General features: G+C 42.1%; 1 protein-coding gene across 1 annotated transcript in view; it reads left to right on the top strand.

The window, feature by feature from the left end:
* The window catches only part of igf1ra (insulin-like growth factor 1a receptor), a 79,860-nt gene that overhangs the window by 39,095 nt on the left and 16,660 nt on the right, over positions 1 to 24,105 (top strand). The window contains exons 3-10 of the mRNA XM_082538429.1: positions 15,347 to 15,647; positions 16,647 to 16,783; positions 17,328 to 17,472; positions 19,141 to 19,349; positions 19,446 to 19,572; positions 19,688 to 19,923; positions 20,035 to 20,202; positions 20,486 to 20,693. Coding sequence (XP_082394555.1) covers positions 15,347 to 15,647; positions 16,647 to 16,783; positions 17,328 to 17,472; positions 19,141 to 19,349; positions 19,446 to 19,572; positions 19,688 to 19,923; positions 20,035 to 20,202; positions 20,486 to 20,693 — 1,531 coding nt within the window. The remainder of the gene's footprint in view (positions 1 to 15,346; positions 15,648 to 16,646; positions 16,784 to 17,327; positions 17,473 to 19,140; positions 19,350 to 19,445; positions 19,573 to 19,687; positions 19,924 to 20,034; positions 20,203 to 20,485; positions 20,694 to 24,105) is intronic.

The following is a 24,105-nucleotide window of genomic DNA, read 5'->3' as shown; positions in this document are numbered from 1 at the left end:
TTGGAGTTGTGAAGCAGCCATTTTATGAATGAGGGTTAGGGGGGAGGGAGCGGGAGACCGAGAGGAATAAAAGGAGCAAGAGAGAGTGAGAGGGGAGGCGGGTTAGGTTGTGTTTAGTATATGTGTGTGGGTGGGTGAGACGCGGCTCAGAGGCGCTTGTGGTAGAGTTAGTTATGTGTGTTTGTGTGTGTGCGCGTTAGTGACTGTTCAGGCTTCGTGTGCGTCTGTGTTGTGTTTTGTTCATGCCTCTGCTGAGACACTGTGCAGTCTGGAACAAAGGCCCAATTTGGGTTGTGCTTCCGTCTGAAGCTGCTCGCTTAGCAGCCACTGCAGATCAGTTATCAGATCGAGGAGTAACAGGCACACCTCAACATTTTGTAAACTTCGCCAGTTACAGTTAGGAGAGACATCTTGATTTTGCACTTGTTTAACCATGTGCTGTGGAAGCATGTAAACATCATTTCTGTGCTCTCCTGTTGTCTCACAGTGAAACTGCCCCAGTGTTTTTTTTTCTTGTTGGGTTTTGTTTTTAAGTGGATTTCCAGGGGCTCACCACACAACTTTACTATTTGCATTGTTATTTAATTAAAATCTTCCAGTAGATATAAGCACCTTTTTTCCCCTTTTTCCAGCTGAAATAGTTTTAGACAGGTGGAAGAGACGGTATACAAGCATACTGAATCATTTTTTAGTAAATCTCTTTTCTTTAGTTAATTCATTTTACTGTCTTCAAGATATCATTTGCAGAAAGTCTTTAAAATCTTCAACAAAAAAAATGTTACCCAAGAAAACAAAGCAGAGTTTGGGGATCACAGAGAGTGCATCTTCTCTTCTTCTTTGCTGTGGAAATTGACCCTTGTACCCCTTGTACAATGACGGCACAGTGATCCTTTAGTGGTGAGTTAGAGGCATCTATTGTTCTGTTATCCATTAGAGGAAAAATGACGATCCAAGGGGAGTCTTGTTTCAAGTGACGGAGCTTATTCTCTCGTTTGTGATTCCCCTATATCTGCTGTCACAGAAATATGGCTGCAGGCGAATAAACACAACTTAGGTTTAGATGGCAAGGCGAAGCCGAACCTCCACTATGTGAACTGGACCTAACTTAGTCCGATGTAGGCAGCAGTTGAGTGGTTGCTGTGTCTTCTGTGTAAATTATAGATATTTAACACATAAGAAATCAACTGAAATCGGTTTCTTGTGTTGCATAAATGAGTAATAATGTTTAAACGAACAGATTATTCCACGTGATCGAGGTCAGGCATAGTGCAATCTCTGCGTTGTCATGGCGATTCCCAGCCCCTTGCTGTCATCCATAAAGCAGTAGGTAGCAGGTGCCATTAGCCAGTCAGTCACTCAATGCTGCTCGTGCAGTGCTGTAGGTAATGAGAGCTGACACAGAATGACAGTGCAGACAGGAGGACATGCTGTCACTGCGGCTCAGGGACACGAGGACGTCCTCTGGTGTTGTTTACTCCTCCCTGTGTACATTAACGCTGCTGATCCTGCTGCTGATGGCGATGCCGCTCGCCTTTTCCTGCTTCTCTTTAACTGAGATAATCCGTTAACCATTTGAGTCACCGATAAAATAACACCGCTAACCCGTTCTAGCTTTTCAAATATAAGAACTAATATTTTGGAATTATCCCAAATGAGTCATGTTTGGACTGTTATTAAAATCATTTGAAGACTCTGATTTACAAGCGCATTACTTTTTTGTTTGTGGATGTATTCCCGCTGTGTACATTTACATAAACAATTAACAATTAATGGACACAGGCCCACCTGATTTCATGGGTGTTCAGGAATTGATGTAAGTATTGATTTAAGAACAGGGATGGATATCCGCATTTATCATTGAAAACTTTATTATTATTCCTGTTGGTAAAATTATAGGCGTGTGTGTGTGTACCTGTTTAGACATCTGTGTGGGGACCAAAAATCAAAAATTACTATACTTGTCAGGACCAACAGTCACTTGTGAGGACAAAAGTGCCTGTCCTCACAAGTTTGAAGGCATTTTTGAGACTCAAAGCTTGGTTTTAGTGTCAGGGTTGCAATTAGGTTAGGCTGAGGGTTAGGGTTAGGCATTCGTTTTTGATGGTTAGGGTTAGGGTAAGCAGCTAGGGAAAGCATTATGTCAATTAGATGTCCTCACTAAGATATCAAAACGAGAATGTGTGTGTGTTGGTGTGTTTAGGTTGTTCATTTTCAAATAAAAATCAATGTTTCGACTAAAATAATCCAACTATTCAGAGTAACTAACTGCAATTTGTGCCATGTATTCTTTTCCCCCCTTTAAGTGGTATAAGTTATCACGTACCGCTTGTACAGGTGTTGCCAAAGCAGGAAAAGAGTAGCTATAAATAACAGTAATCACTTGCTGAGTCCCTTCTCTGACGTGCTTTGTTTACTTCCTCACTCGCCTTTTTTCCTTACAGGAACCAAACAGACAACAGAAAGGTGCTACTTACTATATGATTGCTGCCGCCTCCTTGCCAGCCTTTTCACAACCTCTTGCTGTCTGGGAGCTCAGCAGAGTGCAGAAAAGAAACCCCGCAGCAGTGAGCTAGTTAGATAGCAGATAACTGCTGTGGTGCAACACACACACACACACACACACACACACACACACAGAGGAGTCTAGTAGTAGCTCTAATGAAACCACCACAAGACAAAGCAGTGACTGGAAATTTGGCCATGGAAAAAGGCCTGGAGCCAGAGCCAGCGCTTTGATGGCTTTCTTTTGAGTGGTAGTTAAAGGATATGGTCTCCTGTTTCATGTCTTTGCTCCTTCTTGCTGTGTGTATGCATTTGTGTTCGTGTGTGTGTGTAAGTGTGTGATTGATGGCTCATTGATTGAGCAACGTGCTCCCATTCCCTCTCTCAGCCAGCTATCTGTCCCCTGGCTGTATGTAGCCAGCCAGCCCAGCACCAGCTGTTCAAAAGTATGCGTGTGTGTGTGTGTGTGTGTGTGTGTGTGTGTGTGTGTGTGTGTGTGTATGTGTGTGCGCACATTCATGTTTGAATAAGTGCATTCCGGCGGAAATCACTGATCTAGCAGGTGCGATTTCTACTCTCCCATGGTGTCTTGTTATGGTCTTAATCGGGGCGTGGGCAGCATTTTAACACCAGTTGATGTTACGTAGAATAAGAATATGTTGCATTATTGATGATTAATATTTAACACACAATTCAAGTAGGATAAAGGGCTCGTTGTGTTATCATCTGCATGTTCCTCGGTGGAGTTAAATACTACAGTCATGTGTTATGAGGCATATGATTTTTTTCTCTCTCAAGTAATTCCAGAGCTGATCCAGTGCTTCTGTTGAAGAGAAAAAATATAGCCTCGGGACCCACATTTATTACAGTTTATGATGTTCAGTTTAGCAGCATTCAGACCAATAAGAGTTAACAAGACATTTATGAAATAACTAATGAATTACTGCATCTGGGGACAGCAGAGATACAGCAGTTCTCGGGTAAATATAGAATCGGCTCATCCTGTGCTTGCAGTTGGTGCAGTGTCCTCTTTACGCAGGTTACCACATGTGTGTCAGAGGAGCAGAGGGATCTTTTAAGGATGACAGAAAACTTGTGTAAAGTGATCTGCTCGGGGAAACCCTGGGGCTGATTAAAATGGAGCTGAAGGAATGATAATAAGTCTGAAATATCAGAGTTCAGATGGTGTGAGAGATTGTGGTAGATATGCTGTGTTGCTTTAGAAGACGCTCACTGAACCATTAATGGAATACAACAGATTTTTAGGTCACAACAAGGGGGGGAAAAACTGGTTCCTCAGCCCTGTGTTTACAATCTCAATGAATGTGTGTAACATGTCTGCTGTGTTAGCGTGCCTCTCTACCATGGCGTTGACCCCCTGCTGGTGCTCCGCTACTGTTGCAGCCTTGTTCCTTGAGTTGTTTGAGGCCTGTAACAACAGGAAAACAAAAGCATTTTTTTCTAAGCAGGGGGCACCTAAGTGGGCCACACTAGTGCGCCCCACATTTATGTCCCCGTCTGTCCAAACTGAAGGAGAGAGTTGTCTGCAGCCTCAAAAAAGAAGGGGGGAAACATGCCCGCTCTTTCTAAACTGTGTCTTTATATCTCCCCTGACTGTTGGTAGCCACGGGCTTTCACAAAGGAGACTATTGTTTGTTTGGTGGGGAGAAAGCATGGGCATTTTGTTTCAATCATTTCTGGAAGTCTTATATTTAACATGGTGGGGGCGTAGCTGGAAGCAGTCTTGTTCCCTGTGTCCATTTCCCAGCCTCTGCACTGGCATCTGTTCTCTCTGCCCTCTGTGTCGACTTCTGAATGCTCCGGGTTTATAGTGTGTTCACACCTGTGGAGGTTTTCTTTTTGATTAAGCTGCAGCTTTTGGTGTCATAGCAGGACAAGCTATACGAGCTGAAAGTGTGTTCAAATGTAGTTTTTGTGCTTTGTGCCCAACATAAAAAACCCGCCCCCAGATCTTTCTCCATCTTCCCGTAAGTCCCAAATAAACCCTCCTGCCTCATGCTTGCTAACCACTGCAGCGTCTTTGAGTCCTCTTGCAGCGCTTTGATGACACTTCACCTCTCCTATATGCACTGACTCCTCCTTAATCCGACTTAGAGCTAATCTATCGCCGAGGGATGTGATCCGGCACTAAACACTAGGTTTGATTGTCGCAGAGCAGGGGAATCTCAGCCCTTAGTCACTGTCCCTCATCACGCATAGAATGCATGTCTTGATCATTTTTGTGTTTTAAATCTCCCTAAAAAGCCGCATCCCTCTGCTGCATGTCTAGTTTAAAACACTAAAAAAACAGTCTGATTCTTCTTCTTTTTACAGCGCATATTTTTATATTAAGCAATTATTTCCCAATATGCCTCCTCTTATTGTCTCCCTTTGTGGCTCTCTCTCTTTTTTTAGTTTTCTTTTGCTTTAATAATCTTTTGGTTTCATTACTGGAAAAAGAAAAAGCCCAGCTGTAGCTGTCCTCTAGTGAAAATGTCAAACCCAGAGTTTTACAATAACACGATGAAGCACGATACGCCAGACAAAACTCCTCATTTGGCATGTGTTAATTAGGAAGGACTTGCTCAAGTCCGAGAGCCTAGGAAAGAGAGGAAAAAGAAAACTTTATGGCTTATATGCAGATTCTGCTTCATGCTTACAGACCACACGCTGACCCATCGGGGAGCACTTTAACGATAAACAAGTGTGATGTGGCAGTGGTGCTTCGTTTGAGAGTCATACAAGCCATGTACCTGCCACACAAGTTGGAGGAAACTCTCTCTCTCACACACACACACACCTCTGTCTAGAAATGTAGATAAAATTAGCAAAGCTTCCACACTACATGCTTTAATCGTTCTTTCATCTTTCTTTCGTTTTCTTGCTCCCTCCTTCCTCTTCTCTCTTCCCTCCTGAAGCTGCTGAGGTCCCTAAAAGGGGCAAAGAAAGTTGAGTGTATTTGTGTGTGTGGGATGGGGGGGAAGAGAAGGAGAGACGGGGGAGAAGGAGGAGGAGGAAGAACTGAACTCTCCACCCACCCTGAAAAGAGGAGGTGAAAAAATGGGGATAGAAGCATGATGTCACAGGCAGCCAATAGGAAGTGTGGGCTGGGGACTGTTTAAGGCCTGTCAGCTGTCCTGCTCCATCCACATAGGCAGTGTGAGGTCAGGCACAGCTTTATCCATCCTCTGCCCCATGTCTGGTCACCGGTCTCTAGCTTCTGACCTTTGAGTCCACGCTCTATGTATGGCATATGAAGGTCCTGAAGCGAGGTCTCACTTAATGCTCTAGCTGAACTGCCATTGAAACACTGCCCCAAAACCAAATATGGTACAGATTAGGTGGAGAGCTGCAGTTTGTCATTTTGTATTGTTTCCACACGCTCTTTATCATGACTACTGTTTGTGTTCGAGGCCAGAAGTGAATGGGGGACTTGCGTCATGGTAAAATCCGATTAACACCGAAACTTAGGTTACAAATGAGGAGCTACGTCTGCGTTGAGCCTGTGAGAGAAACTTGCTGAAAGTGACGTAACCCACAGTTTGTTCAGAGACTTGTAAATAGTAGTTCATTCCCGCTGCAAGGCTTTGTGCAACTGGCATGATGTTGGGTGTTGCTGTTACTCAATTACTAATAAGGATAAACCTTAACAAGTCCATTGTTGACGACACTGTAGTGGTCCTTTAGTGTCGTTCGTGGCTTTACGTTGACATGGTAAGCCACCCTTTTGGGCTTATTGTCATTTTAAGACACATGGATTTAATGGGATGTTTAAGGTAAAGTAGCCCTTATTTATGATATCCAGTCACACCCTTTTGATGTGAAAGGATCGAGTGAGAATGAGCTAATTGCTGAATGCTGCCAAACATTTCCCGTCACCGGTCCTGTTTGGCCTTATCAGCGTGCATGTCAGTAGTAAGTGCCTCTATTCTTCTGTGTTGTTCAACTGTTTATGAGGAAAACTGCAAACCTTTAGCTCCTTGTGCCAAAAGGAAATGTTCAAAACAAGCACGAGGTTTGTGTGTATTCTACTGGATCAGTACAATACTGTTTTACTGTGACATCATCTGGGACTGTGGTATCTTATCAGGCCATTACACTTGAAAGACCTAGCCTTAAGTCTCAGTGCAGGCTCTCTAGATAAAGAGAGTGATTCATCCTAACTCTGGTGCTTGTCCTTTGTTTTTCTGTGCATGAACACTCAAGAATTCTGCTCAAGAATTCTGCTCTTGCTCTTGACGAAGGCGGTCGCACTTTTCTCCTCTCCTCTCCTCCCCTCCCTTAGTTTCCCTGCTTAGCCTCTTGTGTCCTTGTCTAGTCTCGTGTTTTTTGTATTACTTTTCCCTGGAACACTCTCTCACAGTCCGTTCTCTAAAACTTAAAAGAGAATTATGGATTTGATCAACTGGTCAATTGACACCCCTTTCTCAATGAGAAGTTTGGGCTTGGGTGAGCCTGAGTGCTGAAGATATCTACCTATTCGGAACCATGATAACAGGGTTCTTGCTGATCGGAGCTGGCCTGACGTATCGAAGAATTAAGGAAGCGGAACCGGCTGTTCAAACCCCCACAATGCTGCCCGCTGGGATTGAAATGATGGGATGAGGCGTGAGTTTCTCAAAATGGGCTCATTGAGTGCAGCACGGATAAGATCTTGGAGAAGCTTATCTTTCCTCATGTGGTGCATTTTCCATTGTTATACCTCTCTGACCTGTCTTCCCCATGTGATGTTTTTGTGTAATGTACGTATGGTCGGAGGGTAAGATGGCGCCGCCATTGTGTGCAATAGGTCGGCAGCCTTAACATGAAATTTCCCCTCGTGGGACTAATAAAGGTATATCAAATCAAATCGAATCTTGCTTCTATAACAACATCAAAGGGAGGAAAAAGGAAATCCTTAACCCAGATGTTATTCATGAAGCGACTATTGGGATCGGTGGCTCCATTAAGGTGCCAAATACTGAGGTGTGTATCCTAAAGAAAAGAGAGCGATGCACTGAAGAGATGGGCAGAGTAACAACACTGCAGTCTGCCTGTGTGTGCCAACAACCAGAAAGTGTCTGCAGACATACAGAGGTTTTAATGTGGGCTGTATAACTTTTTTTTAACTTCTAAAATGTTTTTATTTAAAGTAATCTCAAGCAATTTTAGGCTTTATCATCCTCTCGCTATCACAGAGGAGCAATCAACTAATGGCCTCCTCAGTGCTAGCAGAGATCTCAATTTTAACCTGGTGGGAGTGCTTGCAATGAGCACAAACATATCCCCATCAGCTTTTTAGCTCAAGGCAAATGTTGCTGTGCTTAATCGGGATTAGGACCTCTTTGAAGTCGATGTGAAATGAAGATTTGTCATGTTGAATCCAGACGTCATGCAAGCAGGGATAATGTATGCCGGATGGCGCACCAGGATGAAGTCTGGGCACCGTGTGTCAGAGTTGTCGATGGTCATTTACAGAAATATGCTCTGGTATGAGAACCGTTACTGTTCTCTGATGTTCCGATAATGATTGGCTACGATTGTCTGCAGACTAAGATGTTACACATTTCCCTGATTGCAACTTGTACAAGCAGCACTAAAATTCAGGAGTGTTTTAAAGGTGTTTATTAAAGTTTAGATTGGAGTGGGTTGGAATATGTTGAGAATCAAGATTGGTCCATATGGCTGGAAGTTCTGTCTGGTGGCATGTGGGTACACAGCCAGGTTTTAAACTGTGCCTGCAAACATCCAGCGCTTGAGCCAAAGGAAGCACCAAGTTGTTCATTTTATGACCAGCTATGTTGTTTTTTTTTCCAGTGTTGCGAAATAAATCTGTAACGATTCATCTTACAGTGTATACATGTAACTAACAGCTATGAAGACAATCACTTAACAGGAGGGATTAGAGTGCAATGCGGGCTCTTACTAACCCTGACCAGTCACTCGGCTTGCAAAACAGTTAGTCAACAGAGGAGTGCCAGGAAACGCACTGTATTTAATGAAAGAGATCTGGGAAGGCAGGTATTTTTAGAAGGCACCTTTAGTAAGAGGAAACACCTCAGAACCTCTGAAAAAATGCCCAACTTCTCTGCAAAGTTTCTCTTTCCATCCTTAATGTCTATCTAAGGACCTTATTTAGCTTGTTAAGTTCAGTGCCTGCAGCTGAAACATTTCTGTAAATCTCTGTGAAGTCTTCATGACCAGATCAACTTTAGACATGTCAGGCGAAGCACTTACTTGCCAACCATTAGGTACGAGTCACACAGTCAGTTTTTGCAATAATGCCTTCTTTAGATTTGTCAGTGCAGCTGAATGTGCTTTTAATTTGAACTCCCCCTCTGAGTCATGACAACCACTAGATGTGAGTCTTGAGGATAATTTGGAGAGCTGCTGGAGAGGCTCATCTTCATGGCTACAAAAAACACTCCAGGGGTGATGAGCTGGGACTGTGGGGCTATTAGTCGACTAGAAGTCAGGCCCACAGGGATTCAGAAGGTCAGCTTTGATACAGAGAAAGGCCCCACTATTTGACTTCCATCTAATATTCTTTTCTAATGAAACTGGGGAAATTACTAAAACTACTATTTGTTATCGAAACAGTTGCCAATTAATTTTCTGTCACTCTAACTGACCTGTCCTGTCAACCATGCATTAACTGCTTCAAGCTAGAATTACAAGATAGAAGAAGGTTATGGTGTTCAAACACCGAATTATTTAACATGGGTGCATCTCTAACTTTAATATAAAGACCTCGATTAACTAAATGTTTGGGCTTTTTACTGTTCAATGATTAGTTAGAATGAGGATTTTGCCTGGTAACATCCGAATGCATAGAATATATTAATCTGTGTGGTAAAATGTCACTTTTGAAGGATATTCTTACTCACTTTTTCCATTGTTTTAGCACTTTAATAGCTTTCAGGCCGTCCTCTGTCTCTACAGTGATAAAAACAAAGTTCTTACATATGGTGCTGCATACCTGTGTCTTTTTAGTGGGTGCAATCAATCAACAACAAAGCAACAACAACAACAACAACAACAGCTGCAGATTGGGCCAAGGCCCGAGGGCCTAAAGAAGGTGTGTGTGTGTGTACGGGCGCATGTGTGCGTGCCTGTGTGTTGTTGTTGTGACTGAGCTCGAGTGAGGGGAAATACCACGCATGCCTGAACACACAGACCAGCACATAGTTGTGTGAAAAACACATTGCTGTTCTTTAGAGGGCATGGGAGTGGAAAAGACCCAGAATCAGTGGGACAGGGAGAAATGGGCTCACACACACCTTTGTGCGCAGGCCCGAACAGAGATTTAGGCAAGCTCATCTGAGCCAGCTGTCTGCACGAGAAAATCGCATCATGATGCCGTGCAGCGTTCCTCTTCCAAACAAAACCCCCTCTGATCAGCGAAACGGTCGATCTTGCCGAACGTGCGCAGCCAGACACAATCTGCCTGAAAAAGTATTTAAAAAAGAAAAAACAAAACCTCTTTAAATTAGATCGTCCCAGCACTTAAGACTCTATCGCTGTAGGAGTGAGACCGCACTGGAATCTCTGATGCGGTTTGCCTTTGGCTGTGAGCAGAGGAAGCATCCTCTCTCCAGCCGCTCGGGCTGATGTGCTTTAAACAAGTGTCTGGAGTGATCCACTGGGGGCTCCCGGGGAGGATCGGGTTGCCGGATGAGGATGTGGCCTGATTGAGCTCAGGGAGATGGGAGGGTCAGCCTGGGATCTGGACTTAAACAGGCCCTGATAGGCCCTGCTGTTTGCTACTGTACAGTTGAGCTACCTTGCAGTCTGCTTTCAGAGCTGGTAACCTGAGCTCAAATGCCTTGACTGTGCACAGACAGGCTGTGCATCCCCCCAGTGCAGTGGATCACTGTAGCGTGCAGTCGAGTGAATGCTTTCATAAATGGAGGTGATATAGAGATACATTTAATTACGTCCTGATGAAGCTACGACCCCATTTATAACGTAAAGCAGCACCGGCGGTGTGATTGACGCCTGATGTGCACGGCTTCTATCCTAACAGCCTTCATAGGCAGTCACAGCAAAGTATGTGGTGGTTGTGTTCTTTTTATGAATGTGCAATATTTTCAAAGCGCACATTTTGTGTTAATTATAATGTATTTGTATGGTTTTGTTTCAAACTGACGCGTTTTTAAAATCACTGCCAGTTTAAATGTTACCTATTACATCCTGAAAGGTTGTCCCACCTTCCGCGTAGCCCAGCCAGGTTTGTTATTTACGAATGTTCCACTAAAGGGTCTGTTCAGGTTTTTCCTTAACTTATGGTTTCTCTAAATCTGTGGAAAGGTCATGCTTAATCACTATGGTTACGACTCCCCCTCCCAGTGCCTGCTCAAGAGAGGACTTGTTTACCATCTCTGCTCCAGACTCAATAACATGTCAGTCATCTGGAAAAGAACCTCCCCTCCCAGCTGCTATTGGTCCAGCAGACAGCTAACAGTGTAAACCCTACCCACCTATATTCGGCACCCCCTCCTTCTCCCCTGAGCCCCACTGTGAATAATGAATGATTTCCTAGCTGTCTGTCGGTCTTCCTACTTATTCTAAATGACTCCGGGAAGACGCACTGAACTTTGATGTGCAGAATGACTTAAAGAACGAAACATTGTTTGTTGGATAATTTGAACGTTTCGGCATGACTGCACCTGGTTGGTTTAGGGTTAGTGTAACATTTTACCGCATTACTTATATTTTCACGCGTACTTCATCTTCAGAGGTGGCAGTGGCCAGCTGGCTGTAAACATGTCACCAGCCTTCCAGTGTAAACAGTGTAGTAGTCTACTTGCGCAGTGTGCTCTCCGGCAAACAAGACATGACTCGCATTCAGATGAGGAGAATTGCTGCACTGCAATCCTCTTCCTCTCAAGTAATGCACCAGTTTGAACCAATAACATTGAACCTTCTCACCCATCAGACAGACACACACACACACCCTCCTGAAAACAAACAGTGTTGAAATTGAACCATCTTGTTATAAGATTAAAGCTGCTTTTTGGTTCATACAGTGTTGAGGTGAGTGCTGTGGGTTCAGTAGGGGGCTATGGGTGGTGGGAAACAAATGCACTTCCTATAAAATCTGTTGTATGCCTACATTTTTCTCATATTGTATTTGCATTTTCCGTGTCTGTAAGATTTTCTCTCCTCTGACTGCTCTGTAATCGTGTTTGCAGCTAGTTGTGGAAGTTGTTAATAGGGATTAACATTCTCCTTGTTGAATTCTCCGTAGCCTGGAACATTCTGCAGATTCTTCTCATAGCCCGGCAGCTGGATAATACCTTTAGAACAAAAACTAAACTTGTCAGCCTGTCTCCCTATTAGCAATGCTTCCTCCCCCTGCTGCTGTATTTAATGGTGACTATAGCCAGGGCCTCGCCAGCTCCTCAGAAGTAGATTCCTCTGTGCGGATTGTTGTGCCATTTACTACTAATGAAACGAACCTGGCCACTCCTCGTGTCGCAGCGGTCTGGTGAACAGCGGGGGTAGGCTGTTGGTTGGCTCCGATGTTTGACCAGACAGTGTTTGCGGAGGGAGAGAGGAGGGTTGTGTAAGTACTGTGAGAGAGGAACAACATTATAAGGTCCCCTAACCCAACAATCAGCAATCTGACTTTTCTGCAGGGAGGTGGGGGTGGGATTTGCAAGTTTTGAAAAGGTTACTTAATGCAGTGTGTTCTCAAAAAGGGTCAAATCCAGACCTGCTGATGCTCCTGATGCATTTTAGTTCATATTAAACATTTACCCGGGGGACTACAAGGATGATGACAACTTATCTTAAGAGGAGACCCTTGTTAGGTAGTCCCTTTCCTTTGAAGTAGTGGAAACCTACATTACCCAGCATAGCTATGTGTAGAGAGCAGCAGCGTGGAAATAGGGCTGCATTACGACCATCTATAAATAGGGGATTGTATCCTTGATACCACGGGTTGTTTGGTCACGCAGTGAAACCGGGTCGACTTATATGGATTTAAGACAGTTACTCCCCCTCCTCGTCTCTGTCTGCTTTCCTCTGTAGGAAGGTATGCATGTTTGGGATTTTTTCTTCATTGAGGAGTTGTTTAAAATGATGCAGAAAGAAGCTCCAATAAGGCTCATTAGAGTTTGCTTTGGCTGCCCCCTTTTGGTAGGATTCCAAGAAAATGAAGCCACGCTGTGTTTTTTTTCTTACTAAATGTGCAGCACCAGTTGGCCTGCTCTGGCATACTAGAGTCAGCATCATGTTTCTAATCAAATCATAGCTGCTACATGCGAGTATGTGAGTGTGTTGGCATTTGATGCTGTAGTTTAAAAAAAAGATCTTTGGTATTTGTACTGGACCCAATCCAAAACAGTTAGATACACTATTGGTGAAAATATACTGTTTGTGAAGGAGCCGCTCGACTCCTGTCGTCACAGAAAATGTGCGTAGAGGAGGATATACATAGCATTATGGCCTTTCCCACGCTGAGTATTATACTCATGTCATCATGCAAATACTTGTTGTGGTGGTGCAGTATAGAACTATAATTATGATTACGAATTATAATGTGGCATGTAATTAAACTAATGATTTAAATACGCTGTTCAGTAGCTTTCTGGTCATATAACTCATTCAAATTTTAGTGATTCCAGTACTTCAAATGCTTGAATTTTTTTTGTCATTAACTACTGAAACAACCAATATGTGGCCCATAATAAGAACACTTATTGAGAATAGGTTCTTGTTTTTTTAAAAAGAAAAAACACATTTCTTAAATTTTTGTAACTAACTTAAAAATATTAAAGTGAAGGGAGATTTTGTAAATAAAAAAATGGGAATTCTAAATTGATTATTTTTATTTATTTATTTAAAATGGAATATCTGTGTAGGCATACATACTTTTACTTGCACATTGCAATGATGATCAGAACACCTCTTTCCAATCAGTTTAACAAAGGTAAAGACCTAAAGGTTTATTAAAGAAGCTATAATTTAGTGATGGAGATTTCATACAACTGTGTGCATTACCTCCTTCAAAGAATATTGCTGATAATTTTTGTTTTGATAATATAAGAAAGATGTATTTGAGAAACCTTGCAGAAATGAAAGTCTCAGACTGAGTATGCATTTATTCCGCAGCAGTGCTGATCTGTACCGTGAACCGTTTCAACCTGCACAGATGTTTTGTGAAGCAAGGGGAAGTACCCTTCCAGAGATTAGCCCAACACAAGGGTTTAATTTTCTTTACTGATTAACAAATTGAACACAAATGAAACGCAATGCACTCAAACCTGCCTTTAATTTAAAATCAAATAAACAAGCGGAGCAGAGAGTCCTTTTCTGCAGCGTACACAAATATTCACATATCTACATGCATGCTAACACGTTGGACACACATGTGCACTCTTCATTCAGACAATGGCGTGTGTTACGAGGAAGGCTGAAACAATATGAATGAAGTAATTTGTGTATTGTCATGGCTGTGCGAATTTTAATAATAATATAAAAATAACACATAAAACATATTGATGGCGTGTGTGTACTCGTGTTTTCTTTAAGCTCTGACTGCATGGAGAAATCACAGTTCCTCTGCCTCATTTTTTCACTTCATTTTATGCAAAGAAATTTATCTTGTAGTCAAAAGCACAACAATAAATGGTAAACCCTTACGTTCTCAAAATCTAAATAACAAACGTCTGTGGAGGCCGCAAAAAGCATTGCTCTTTCCAAATAGTTTCTATGTAAATTAGGCAGATTTAAGAAACGGCGATAAATAACAATTAACAAAAAACAATAGATTTATTATCTGTTACAGAGGGCAGCTTTCCCCCCCCCCCCCCCCAAGTGACTCCTCAGCTGCTATTTGTATAAAGTACAGTGTCACCAGGCCTTTCACAACCACACAGATTCCCACAGACACAGACACACACAGTCCAGGTGTTTTGTCTATGGAAGTAGGCTTATCTAAAACTAGGGCACCCCTGTGTCTCATGATTAGCTAGCGGTGGGAAACGTCTGCTTTCTTCTCTTTACATCTGTTTTTCCTGAGGAGACTTTCTGTGAATAGGCTACAGCAAAAAAAATAAATGCTTTTGAACATTAAAAACAGACGTTTCCTTTTGCTTTTGCTGTTTTTCATATGTCACTGTTCATTTAGAGTAAGACAGATGGGATTAACACAAGTACTTAGGAAGACTACATACAAGCAAAGATCGGGGTTTTGTAGTGTGTTCTTAGCTGAATGAGTACTTTCTCATAACTGTAGTCTTTCCTGCATCAAAGTTTGGACTTGGAAACACTTATTCTCTAGTGATGACGACTCGTATATTAACCGTCCCGTTTCAAGCTCAGTCAGATAAATCTGACTAACTGTCTGTCCTTCCAAGCAATGGGAAAATGCCGCGCTTTATTGATAACATATTGTTTGCTGCTTGGTTTCTGAGTGATGCCCAAAAAACAGTGACTATTATTCATGGGGCTCGAGCTTAATTCGAAACACCCTGCACAATCATTTTCTGTGGGAAGTGATTCTTTGTTAGACGCTGTAATAGAAAGGGTGTGATTCTCTTCCACCATGACAGAATATTTGAAAGTAAAAGAATGCATTGTTCTTGTCTAAAACCAAGCACAGCAGGCCCAAGAAGTCAAATATCTCCTCCTTATCTCCTCCTTTTAATGCGATGTCTAACTTTTTTTTGCTTTTCAATTGGGTGTCTTGCTATTTCTCTTCCTACATCCGGCTTTCCATGTATATGGATGGAATGATGCTTTCTGCAGACCTGTGTATATGGAACATTATCCTTGCATACTTTCTTTGTTTAGGGTGTTCTCAAGCCATTCTATATGTCTGACACTTACTTACCGTGTCTTTCTCTGTCTCTGTCAGTTTGCCCGAAACAATGTAGGCTTGCCTGTACGGACAAGGGGGAGTGTTGCCACAACCAGTGCCTCGGTAGCTGCACCGAACCCAACAATGACATGTCCTGCTCCGCCTGTCTCCACTACTACCACGAGGGTCGGTGTGTCCCAAACTGTCCCCCGGGCACCTACAAGTTTGAGGGCTGGCGCTGCATTACCATGGAACTGTGCGCTCAAGTGCATCTGGCCAGCGATTTTCACTTTGTCATCCACGATGGAGAGTGTATGCTCGACTGTCCCTCTGGCTTCACACGTAACGAGACTAATCGGTAAAGATGAATCCTTTATTCTTACTTTAGGCCCTGATCATTTGGAAATACCATGGTAACATATACGTTAACGTAAATACATTCACATTATATTAAGTGTTTTCCAGGCTTGCCCATCATTCTTAATACTCTGTATTTGAATTTGTAAGGGTTATAACCTGACTGCTATCAAAAGGAGAGCCACAGGTCTTGGTATTGTTTCTGAAGTAGATGCATGTTTATTCTGCAGTGCCCACATACACTAAAGCACTGTGCACTTAGGCATAATGAATCTATTTGCATGAAGTATCCTTCAGCTGAACTTCACCTGACCTCGGCTCTTCAAAAACTTCCTTTCTGCAAAACTGGAAGTGCTAGAGGTTTTAGAGTATGCGGGCTATTAATGTTTCAAGGTTTTTCCCAGACTACTTAGAAAGTGTAAAATGTGCTCAACACTTGCCACTGGTAGATTTTACAGGCTAGCAAATAAAGGTATTAAGAAGAGACTTGGCTTGAGTGTCCTAAAACTTCCTGTACTTAACATCTCCCAACCAAGGATATATATATATATATATATATATATATATATATATATATATATATATATATATATATCTCGAAAGAGAGAGAGAGGAATAAAAACACCCTTTTTGTCTCTTTCGGATTTGTATGTCTGTAAAGTTTCCATGCAGCCTTTCTGCTGCCGGATATTTTTTTGGCCATACGACTGCTGCTCTGTCTCTGAGGTCAACACAATGAGTCACTCTCTCACGAAACCGAGTTCAGTCAAGGGCCCATAAAAGATTAAACTCTCCGTGTGAGAGGTGACCTTGTATCATGCACTGAAATTATTTGCATGAATTCTCTGGAATGCTTGGGAGCTGGGGAGTGAGCAAATTTTTTTCAGGGCGTGGTAGAAAAAGTTTTTCTCTGTATTTCTGACACTTTGTTTTTTTGTTTAGTTTTTTCACATGGCTCTTCTTGCTCATTCACCCCTATATTTGCTTCTTCTTTATACAGTATGCTATGCAGTGCTTGTAATGGCCCGTGTGATAAGGTCTGCAGATCCACTGTCATCGATTCTGTGAATGCTGCCGAGTTCCTGCAGGACTGCACCGTCATCGATGGCAATCTGGACATCAATATCCGCCGTGGAAGTGAGTGCAGCTCTGTACAATGAACATTCCTCTTAGAAGCACATGTACTTTACATTTTGGTGTGGACTTCACTACACTGCTATGCTGCAGCTAAGCAAACTATAGCTTTGTACACTTAAAATGATGAGTGTGAGCCAGTGAATTATTTAACTTGGCCAGAATCTGCTACATGATACTTAATAGTAAACTTTTACTGTCTACACTCACTATACTACAGCTTGTTGCACTTGACTTCCCTACATTTATTATGTTTGGAGGTATAGTAAAAGCAGAAGGGCCGGGTGGAGCAACATCACATGTGCTTTTTTGCACTCTAACCCAATTATCACATTATGTTATAATCCTGTTTATTTGTTCAGTTGATAGAGTGGCTCAAAGGTAATCCCTGTATATGATAAAGATTAATCCGTTATGTGTTCATTGGCAGATTTGGATGAAGACCAAATTGGTTATCACAGTAGCAATAGATTTTCTTTATAGCTTTTTTGTATTTTTGTGTGACCAAATGTGTTTTGTTTTTCTTTGTTAAATCTCTTGTCCTCAGATAATATAGCCCCCGAGCTTGAGAGATTCATGGGATTGATCCAGACAGTGACGGGCTATGTTAAGATTCGACACTCCGACGCTCTTGGCTCGCTGTCCTTCCTCAAGAGCCTACGTTACATCAAGGGGCAGGAACTCATCGACAAGTAAGGCTCGTCTGCACTTTTAGGCTGTGGTAGCATGCACGTGCGAAGCGAGAGGGAATTAGAGGACAAGAGTGGATCGGAGCCAAGCAGCAAGCATACTGCTTTACATCCATAGATGTCAAACTAACCTCTTGTTGATAAGAATGCTTTTTGCAACACTTTTCACAGATATCGCAATATCCTTATAAAATGTCATGCACAAAGGCTAGATAAGTGACTGTGGCTACTAAGGCAACACATATTTTACAGACAAGGAAGTTAAAAAATACAAATCAAGTTAAAACAACTCAGTCTGAAGCAGGAGCGCTAAACATAACACCAGAAGCAGCCCGGATACAAAGGAGAGTATAAATTTTTTGACTTACTATTGGATTTTCATACGTTTTATGGCTTTTTCTGCCGATAAAGACCTCCCCCACAGCCATTTATACCTTATCAGAATAGTCAGGTGTTAGTTAAAGAATTAAATGACAGAAAATGTTCCTTTTTTTCCACTGTCTATAGAAATCACAGTTTTAAAAATGGAAATGTTTAATCAATCAAGAAAAACAATGCTTACAGGAAATACAGGAAGCAAGCTAGTAGAACGTTTTCTGGGATCTGTTATTTATCATGTATAAAACCTAAGATGTGCTGTTGAAATTGCATCTCTATATCTTACGTTAAGATATCTCAGAGATTAGATGTGTAGATGAACTTCTTTGTACTGACAGGAATGCAAGTTTCACTCATCCGGCCCACTTAGGATCAGGCGGTATGCGGGCCTTTAAAATAAGTTTGACTTCGCTGGTCTAAAGAGGGCTGCTATGATACGTTTCAAATAATGGGGTAGACTTCCATACAAATATGCCTGAAAGACAAAATCTCAGTTTTTGGGGGGTTTTTTTTGCACTCTTGGCTCCGTATGACGCCTGAGGGAACAGCTGTGATTAATATGGTAATAAAACCCCGCCCACCAGAAGCAGCTAATCAGACTAACATTGGCTTAAATGGAAAGTGACCTTAAAGGGAAACGAGATAAAATGACTCAGTTTATTATTATTATTATTATTATTATCATCTGTTCCAGTAGAGTGCGAAAATTAATACGTTACTGTAATTTAGCACAATAGGTCAATGAAGAGATGAATTAATAATAATATTAATGAAGATAATAATGATGATAATACATTTTCAGTAAGATTTAAACAAAGTTAAATGTACAGTCCATTAGTGTCTTCACTGTGATATTAACACTAGTCCAAGATACGAGTGAAAGTTTTTTTTAGTGATGGCCAAAGGGGTCATGGGGCCTGTCGCCCTTCTTGTTATCATTTCTTCCAGGGTTAAGTTTCACCAAGGAATGCTGTTGAGGGTGGCAGGCATTCCTTTCCCTCTGGAGGTGTTCATCTGTGGTACTTGGACTGGTAGAGCTAAAAGTGTTGGCGTGACAGTTTCTGTTTTATGTCCTCGTCTGTAGTAATGGAGGCTTGTTTTCAGGGAGACACACAAAGCCGAGGCCGTAATATCCACATCTGCTGGTCCTTAGTGGGACCACCAGGTGGCAAAAAAAAGCTCCTTGAACAACATTTAGGGGAACGTTATATCCTGTGAAACACTTTATGTTTGGTTTTTTTGATAGAGACTATACGAGGTGCTTCTTACAGTCTTTTGATCTTTTTCTCCCAGCATGTATTCATTCTCCGCCATCAACAATCAGAATCTGAAGTACTTGTGGAACTGGACTGAGCACAACCTGACTATTAGCAGTGGACGTCTATTCTTCCGTCAGAACCCCAAACTCTGCATGTCTGAGATCTACAAGATGTGGGATAAAACTGGCATAGCTGTGAAGCCAGAGGAAGGGGATTTCCGCAACAATGGCGAAAGAGCCAATTGTGAGTAAATTCGTGTGAATTTTTGGTCCACATTCATTCAGTCATTCAGCTTGTGTGCACGTTTTTACTTTATACATATGTCTCACCGGTGGCCAGGTGAAAGCCATATCTTGAAATTCAAATCCAACATCACATCCAGCCATGTGATCAATCTGACATGGGAGCGCTACCAGCCCCCCAAAAATGGAACCCTTATCAGCTTCATCATTTACTACAAGGAATCGTGAGTACACAAAGGCTTATTATTAGCCTCTGAGCATAAAGTAATTTAGTGTCTTACTTTCATGTCAACTGTCTTTTTTTTTAATGAAATTCTTTTTTTAATGTATTTTTTTCAGTCCTTTCCAGAACATCACTGAGTTTGATGGCCAGGATGGCTGTGGCTCAAATAGCTGGCACATGGTGGATGTGGATCTTCCTAAAGATAATAACAATGACCCAAATGTCAGACTTCAGCACCTCAAGCCTTGGACTCAGTATGCTATTTTTGTGAAGGCCATCACCCTGCAAGAGAGCGACAAAGATGCCACTGGAGCAAAGAGTGACATCATTTATATTCGCACACACCCATCGTGTAAGTGTGACCATCACTTTTGGTTCTGGCTTCAGTTTTACATTATTATTGTTGCGCAACTATATAAACACATGAACAACATAAAATAATCTAGTCTTTCCCCTGGTACAGTGCCGTCTGTGCCTAAAGATGCCCGTGCATATGGTAATTCCTCAACAAAGCTGGTGGTGAAGTGGTCACCTCCACTTTTGCCCAACGGCAATCTCACTTACTACCTGGTCCGCTGGCAGCGTCAAGCTGAGGATAGGGAGCTCTACCAACATGACTACTGCTCCAAAGGTCTGCACTCCTCCTTATTCTAATAAGCAGCCAATATGTCTTTATTCTCTGACCTTTCAAACCTTTCCAGTTACTTAGCGAAGGCCACTCAGTCTTTCTTGCATCGTACAAACATTATTTGTTTTTTAAACTAATCTTAATGCACAGTTAAAAGAGGACAATCACCTGGAAGAGCTTTAGCTTGCCAAAACAAAAAGCTGGCCATTGTAATTGGTAAGGTTAAATCCCACCCTTGCTAAACACTCTTTTTTCCCGGCTTTTCATTTCATATTTTCTTCAACAGACTTGAAGATCCCAATCCGAATCCCGGCGTCGGAGCTCACAGACATGGAAGAGAACACAAAGCCCACGAAGTCAGACCTAGCAGGGCCAGAAAAGGTCCTGTGCTGTGCTTGCCAGAAGACACCAGAAGAGAAGGACCGTGAGAAGGACGACCGTGTCTTCTTGAAAGTTTTTGAGAATTTCCTCCACAATTCCATCTTTCTGGCAAGGTATGTCACATCAGTGGCCTCCTTAAACCGTTTATAGGCTGTGACCTCCCTTTCAAGTGCAGACAGCTATCAGAGCACTGAATGTAATTGCCTTGTTGGGTCAATGCGAAGACTGAGGTGGTGGAACGGGTTTAATGGCTCCTCTGTGGAGCGAACAAGATCTGAGCATGACGGGTGTGGACGGACCTGACGGACGCTGAGCTGGCCCGCTGAGGCCGGCCCTTTTGTTGGGTGGAGCAGATGAAGGAGACATGCTGAGTAGGTTCCAAAGCCTCCTCAGCACTCATGTGGCTTTTTTATTGCCGCGGCAACGGTGGCACAGGGGTTGATGGGGTCTACCAGGCAGCAATTTGGACAAAACAAACAAACCCAGGAGAGAGACGAGATTAAAGAGTCTCGTTTGGCTACACAATAGCTGCTTATGCTTTTGTTTCCCGCAACAGGACTGACATCTGTGTTGTGTTATCATTTCACTTGCTCGTGGCTATGGATGTTTCAGTGTTCCTCTCCCACAGTTCTCGGATAGGATAGGACAGGATAGACTGATGGATATTCATTTGTTAAAATGATGAAGTTTATTTAATTGAACAGCACTGACCTTTTACTTCGTAGTGCTGTTCATGGAATTTGATCAATATGTTTTGGAGGAAAACTGCTAAAAATTGGCTGAACTGTTATCTATCTACACCTCCTCTTCTCTCTGGCTGTGCTGATTTGTTTCAGTAGAAGTGTCTAGGAAACTGGCGGGTGGCAGGTCCCTGGCCCTCAGCGAGGAGCTCGGCCAGTGTATGCACAGCCTCTCCACTGTAACACAGCCAACATTATTACAAACCACTCTAGGGAAAATGAGGGAGTTTTTTTCTTTCTTTCTTTCTCAAAAGTTCAGGGTTTAGACCCAGGGTGAGGGAAAAGAGGGTGCATGAAAACAGAAAGAGAAAGAAAAGGAAATGTTTTCCATTCTGTCCTTCTCAACTCGGCACTTCACGCTACTCCTCCCTTGCATGCTCTCTTTGTCCGAGGCTTTTTTTTCCTCTTTTTTCTTTCCTGTAACGAGGCAGCTGCCAGGAAATGTACAGTGAATCCATCTGGAATCTAAATGAATGAGGGAAGAGCCCCATCAGCCGTAGAAGACAAGTAGAAAATAAGGAAAGCAGACTGATTTATGGGGAAAAGGAAGGTGACTGCCTCACGATGAATACGTACAGATGAGGTGAAAAGGACTCCCTGATGTTGCCTCTTCTTCTATCAGATATTTCACTATTATCCATGATCCTGTTGTATTGTATGAGGTGTCAACTGCTTACAATGTGCCCCACTAACCATAGAGTGAATGTGTAGTCACGGCTTTCCTCTCTGGATTCCGATGCATAAAGGTAGAGCTTTTTTAGCAGGTGAGGTCAGGGCACTGTAGTAACTACAGCTACAAAGCATGTGACAGGTAGCAGATTCTTATTTCACTGTCATTATCGCCCATACAGAAAGTCGAAGCCATAAAATGTCTGTCGCCTGCTCATTTCTTCTTCTTCTTCTTCGCTTTGATGAACGGCTACTGTCAGAGTGAATCAGTGTCACGAGTCTTTTGTCTGTAGTCTCTACCATGTTGTCAGTTTTGATGTATGTGTGATGTAGTCAGTAATAACTAAAAGGCTGGGCTTTGGTTTGCTGGACTGCAGCACTTTTAGCTGTCAGAGAGGAATGCTGACATGTCAGTGAAACTGCCTTTCCCACATTTCTGTCTTTGTCTGTGCACTCCTCTTCCTGCAGGTCGACTTGAAAATAAAACACGCATTCTGTAGCTTTCGCTTAGTTAGTTTCTTCGTTTAACATGGTAGTCTGCTGTACTGCGTAAAAGAAGAAGTCCCATCCAGCCTCCAGCATAGCTACTGCCACTGCACTAAGCTGACCACAATTACGTGTGATTTTGTTAGGGCCATTGCTCCCTGCTCCGAGGACTCAGTGAAGCGCACATAGGCAGTGCAATCGACTCCCATTCCCCAATTCACAGACTTACTTTTGTTTTAAAGTAAAACAAAAGTAAGTAAAATAAAACATGCATTCTGTAGCTTTTGCTTAGTTAGCTTCTTAGTTTAACATGGTAGTCTACTGTACTGCGTAAGTCTTCAATTTTATATTTTGCTAGGAAAATGGGGAAACAGGTGTAGAAGTTTATTGAAATGTGCAAACATGCAAGCTTTCTTTATAAATTTTTAAAGTCGTCTTCATGAATAGTTCTCCGGGCTTCTCCAATCTCTTAGAATTTTTGTTGTTTTTTGTTCTGTTCTTTGTCAAGCTGCAACAATCTTGAGATCCGGTTTTTGGGGAGGCCGGTCCATGACTGATCGTGTTGCACTGTGTGTTTTGCTATCCCGTATGGTTTTACTTGCATTGGCAGTGTGTTTGGGATCATTATCACTCTTTGCCTTTCTTACACGTTCAAAATGGTGTTGCATAACTTGATCATTCCACCAATTTCGACAAAATCCACGACACCACTGGCCGAAATGCTGCAGACACATCTCTCCTGACCTCCTCTGTCCATTGCTGCTCACCTGGACCTGTTGTCTTTGGCAACTAAAGAAATACGTCTTTGCTAAGTTATCTGCTATGCGTAGGAACAACACCGCTGCATCCCTCGAGCTGGGTTCTTTTATAACAATTTAATGATTCAGAGATTCGTGTTAAGTTGCTTAACAACTAAACAAAACAAAAAGTTTCTCTGAAAATGCTCAGAAAATCAGAGAAATACCAAAGAAAAAATTTGAAGGACCTTTAGAAAGAATGAAGAACTTCGACTCAATGTAACTTCTAAAAATAAAAAGCAAGTCTGGCTTCTTGGAAGCAAAATATAAAGAAATCAGAACTGAATCTTTATTGTCATTACAGCAATGAAATTGAGGTGCAATTCTCTCAGTGCAAAAGAAGAATAAAAAATAAAATAAAGAATATATATATTTATACATCTATAACAACAAACACAGTTGTTTCTGTATTGCACCACTTGCCAGTGTTGATGTAAATGCCAACGTTATAAAGAGAGAAGCGGTGGCTCAAGATTTTTGCACATGACTATAGGAACAAATTCTTTTTTCTGTGGATTTGTGGTTTCTGTTCATCTCATGAAAAAATTACAAAAAGTAGATTTTATGGATTTGAATTATTAGTCAGATTGTTAAAAACACTGTTTAATGGTGTTGTAGACCAAATAATGAATCTATTAATTATTACAAAAACAACAAATTATTAAAAAAAGTAGCTGCAGTTCTAATTCTCAGTGTACAGTTTGAGTCATTTAGTTGAAGTTGCTATTTTTCTCTGAGCTAAGCTGTCTAAACCCAGTCACTTGTTCATTGTCACATTCGGTTTTAGACAACCCCCAAACATGTCTGTGTACGAGCTTTATAAAGGGCATCAG

Source organism: Aulonocara stuartgranti, assembly GCF_965226115.1.
Source record: "Aulonocara stuartgranti genome assembly, chromosome: 7".
Taxonomy (NCBI): domain Eukaryota; kingdom Metazoa; phylum Chordata; class Actinopteri; order Cichliformes; family Cichlidae; genus Aulonocara; species Aulonocara stuartgranti.
Note: the sequence above shows the minus strand (reverse complement) of the source record. Positions and strands in the feature narration are given on the sequence as shown.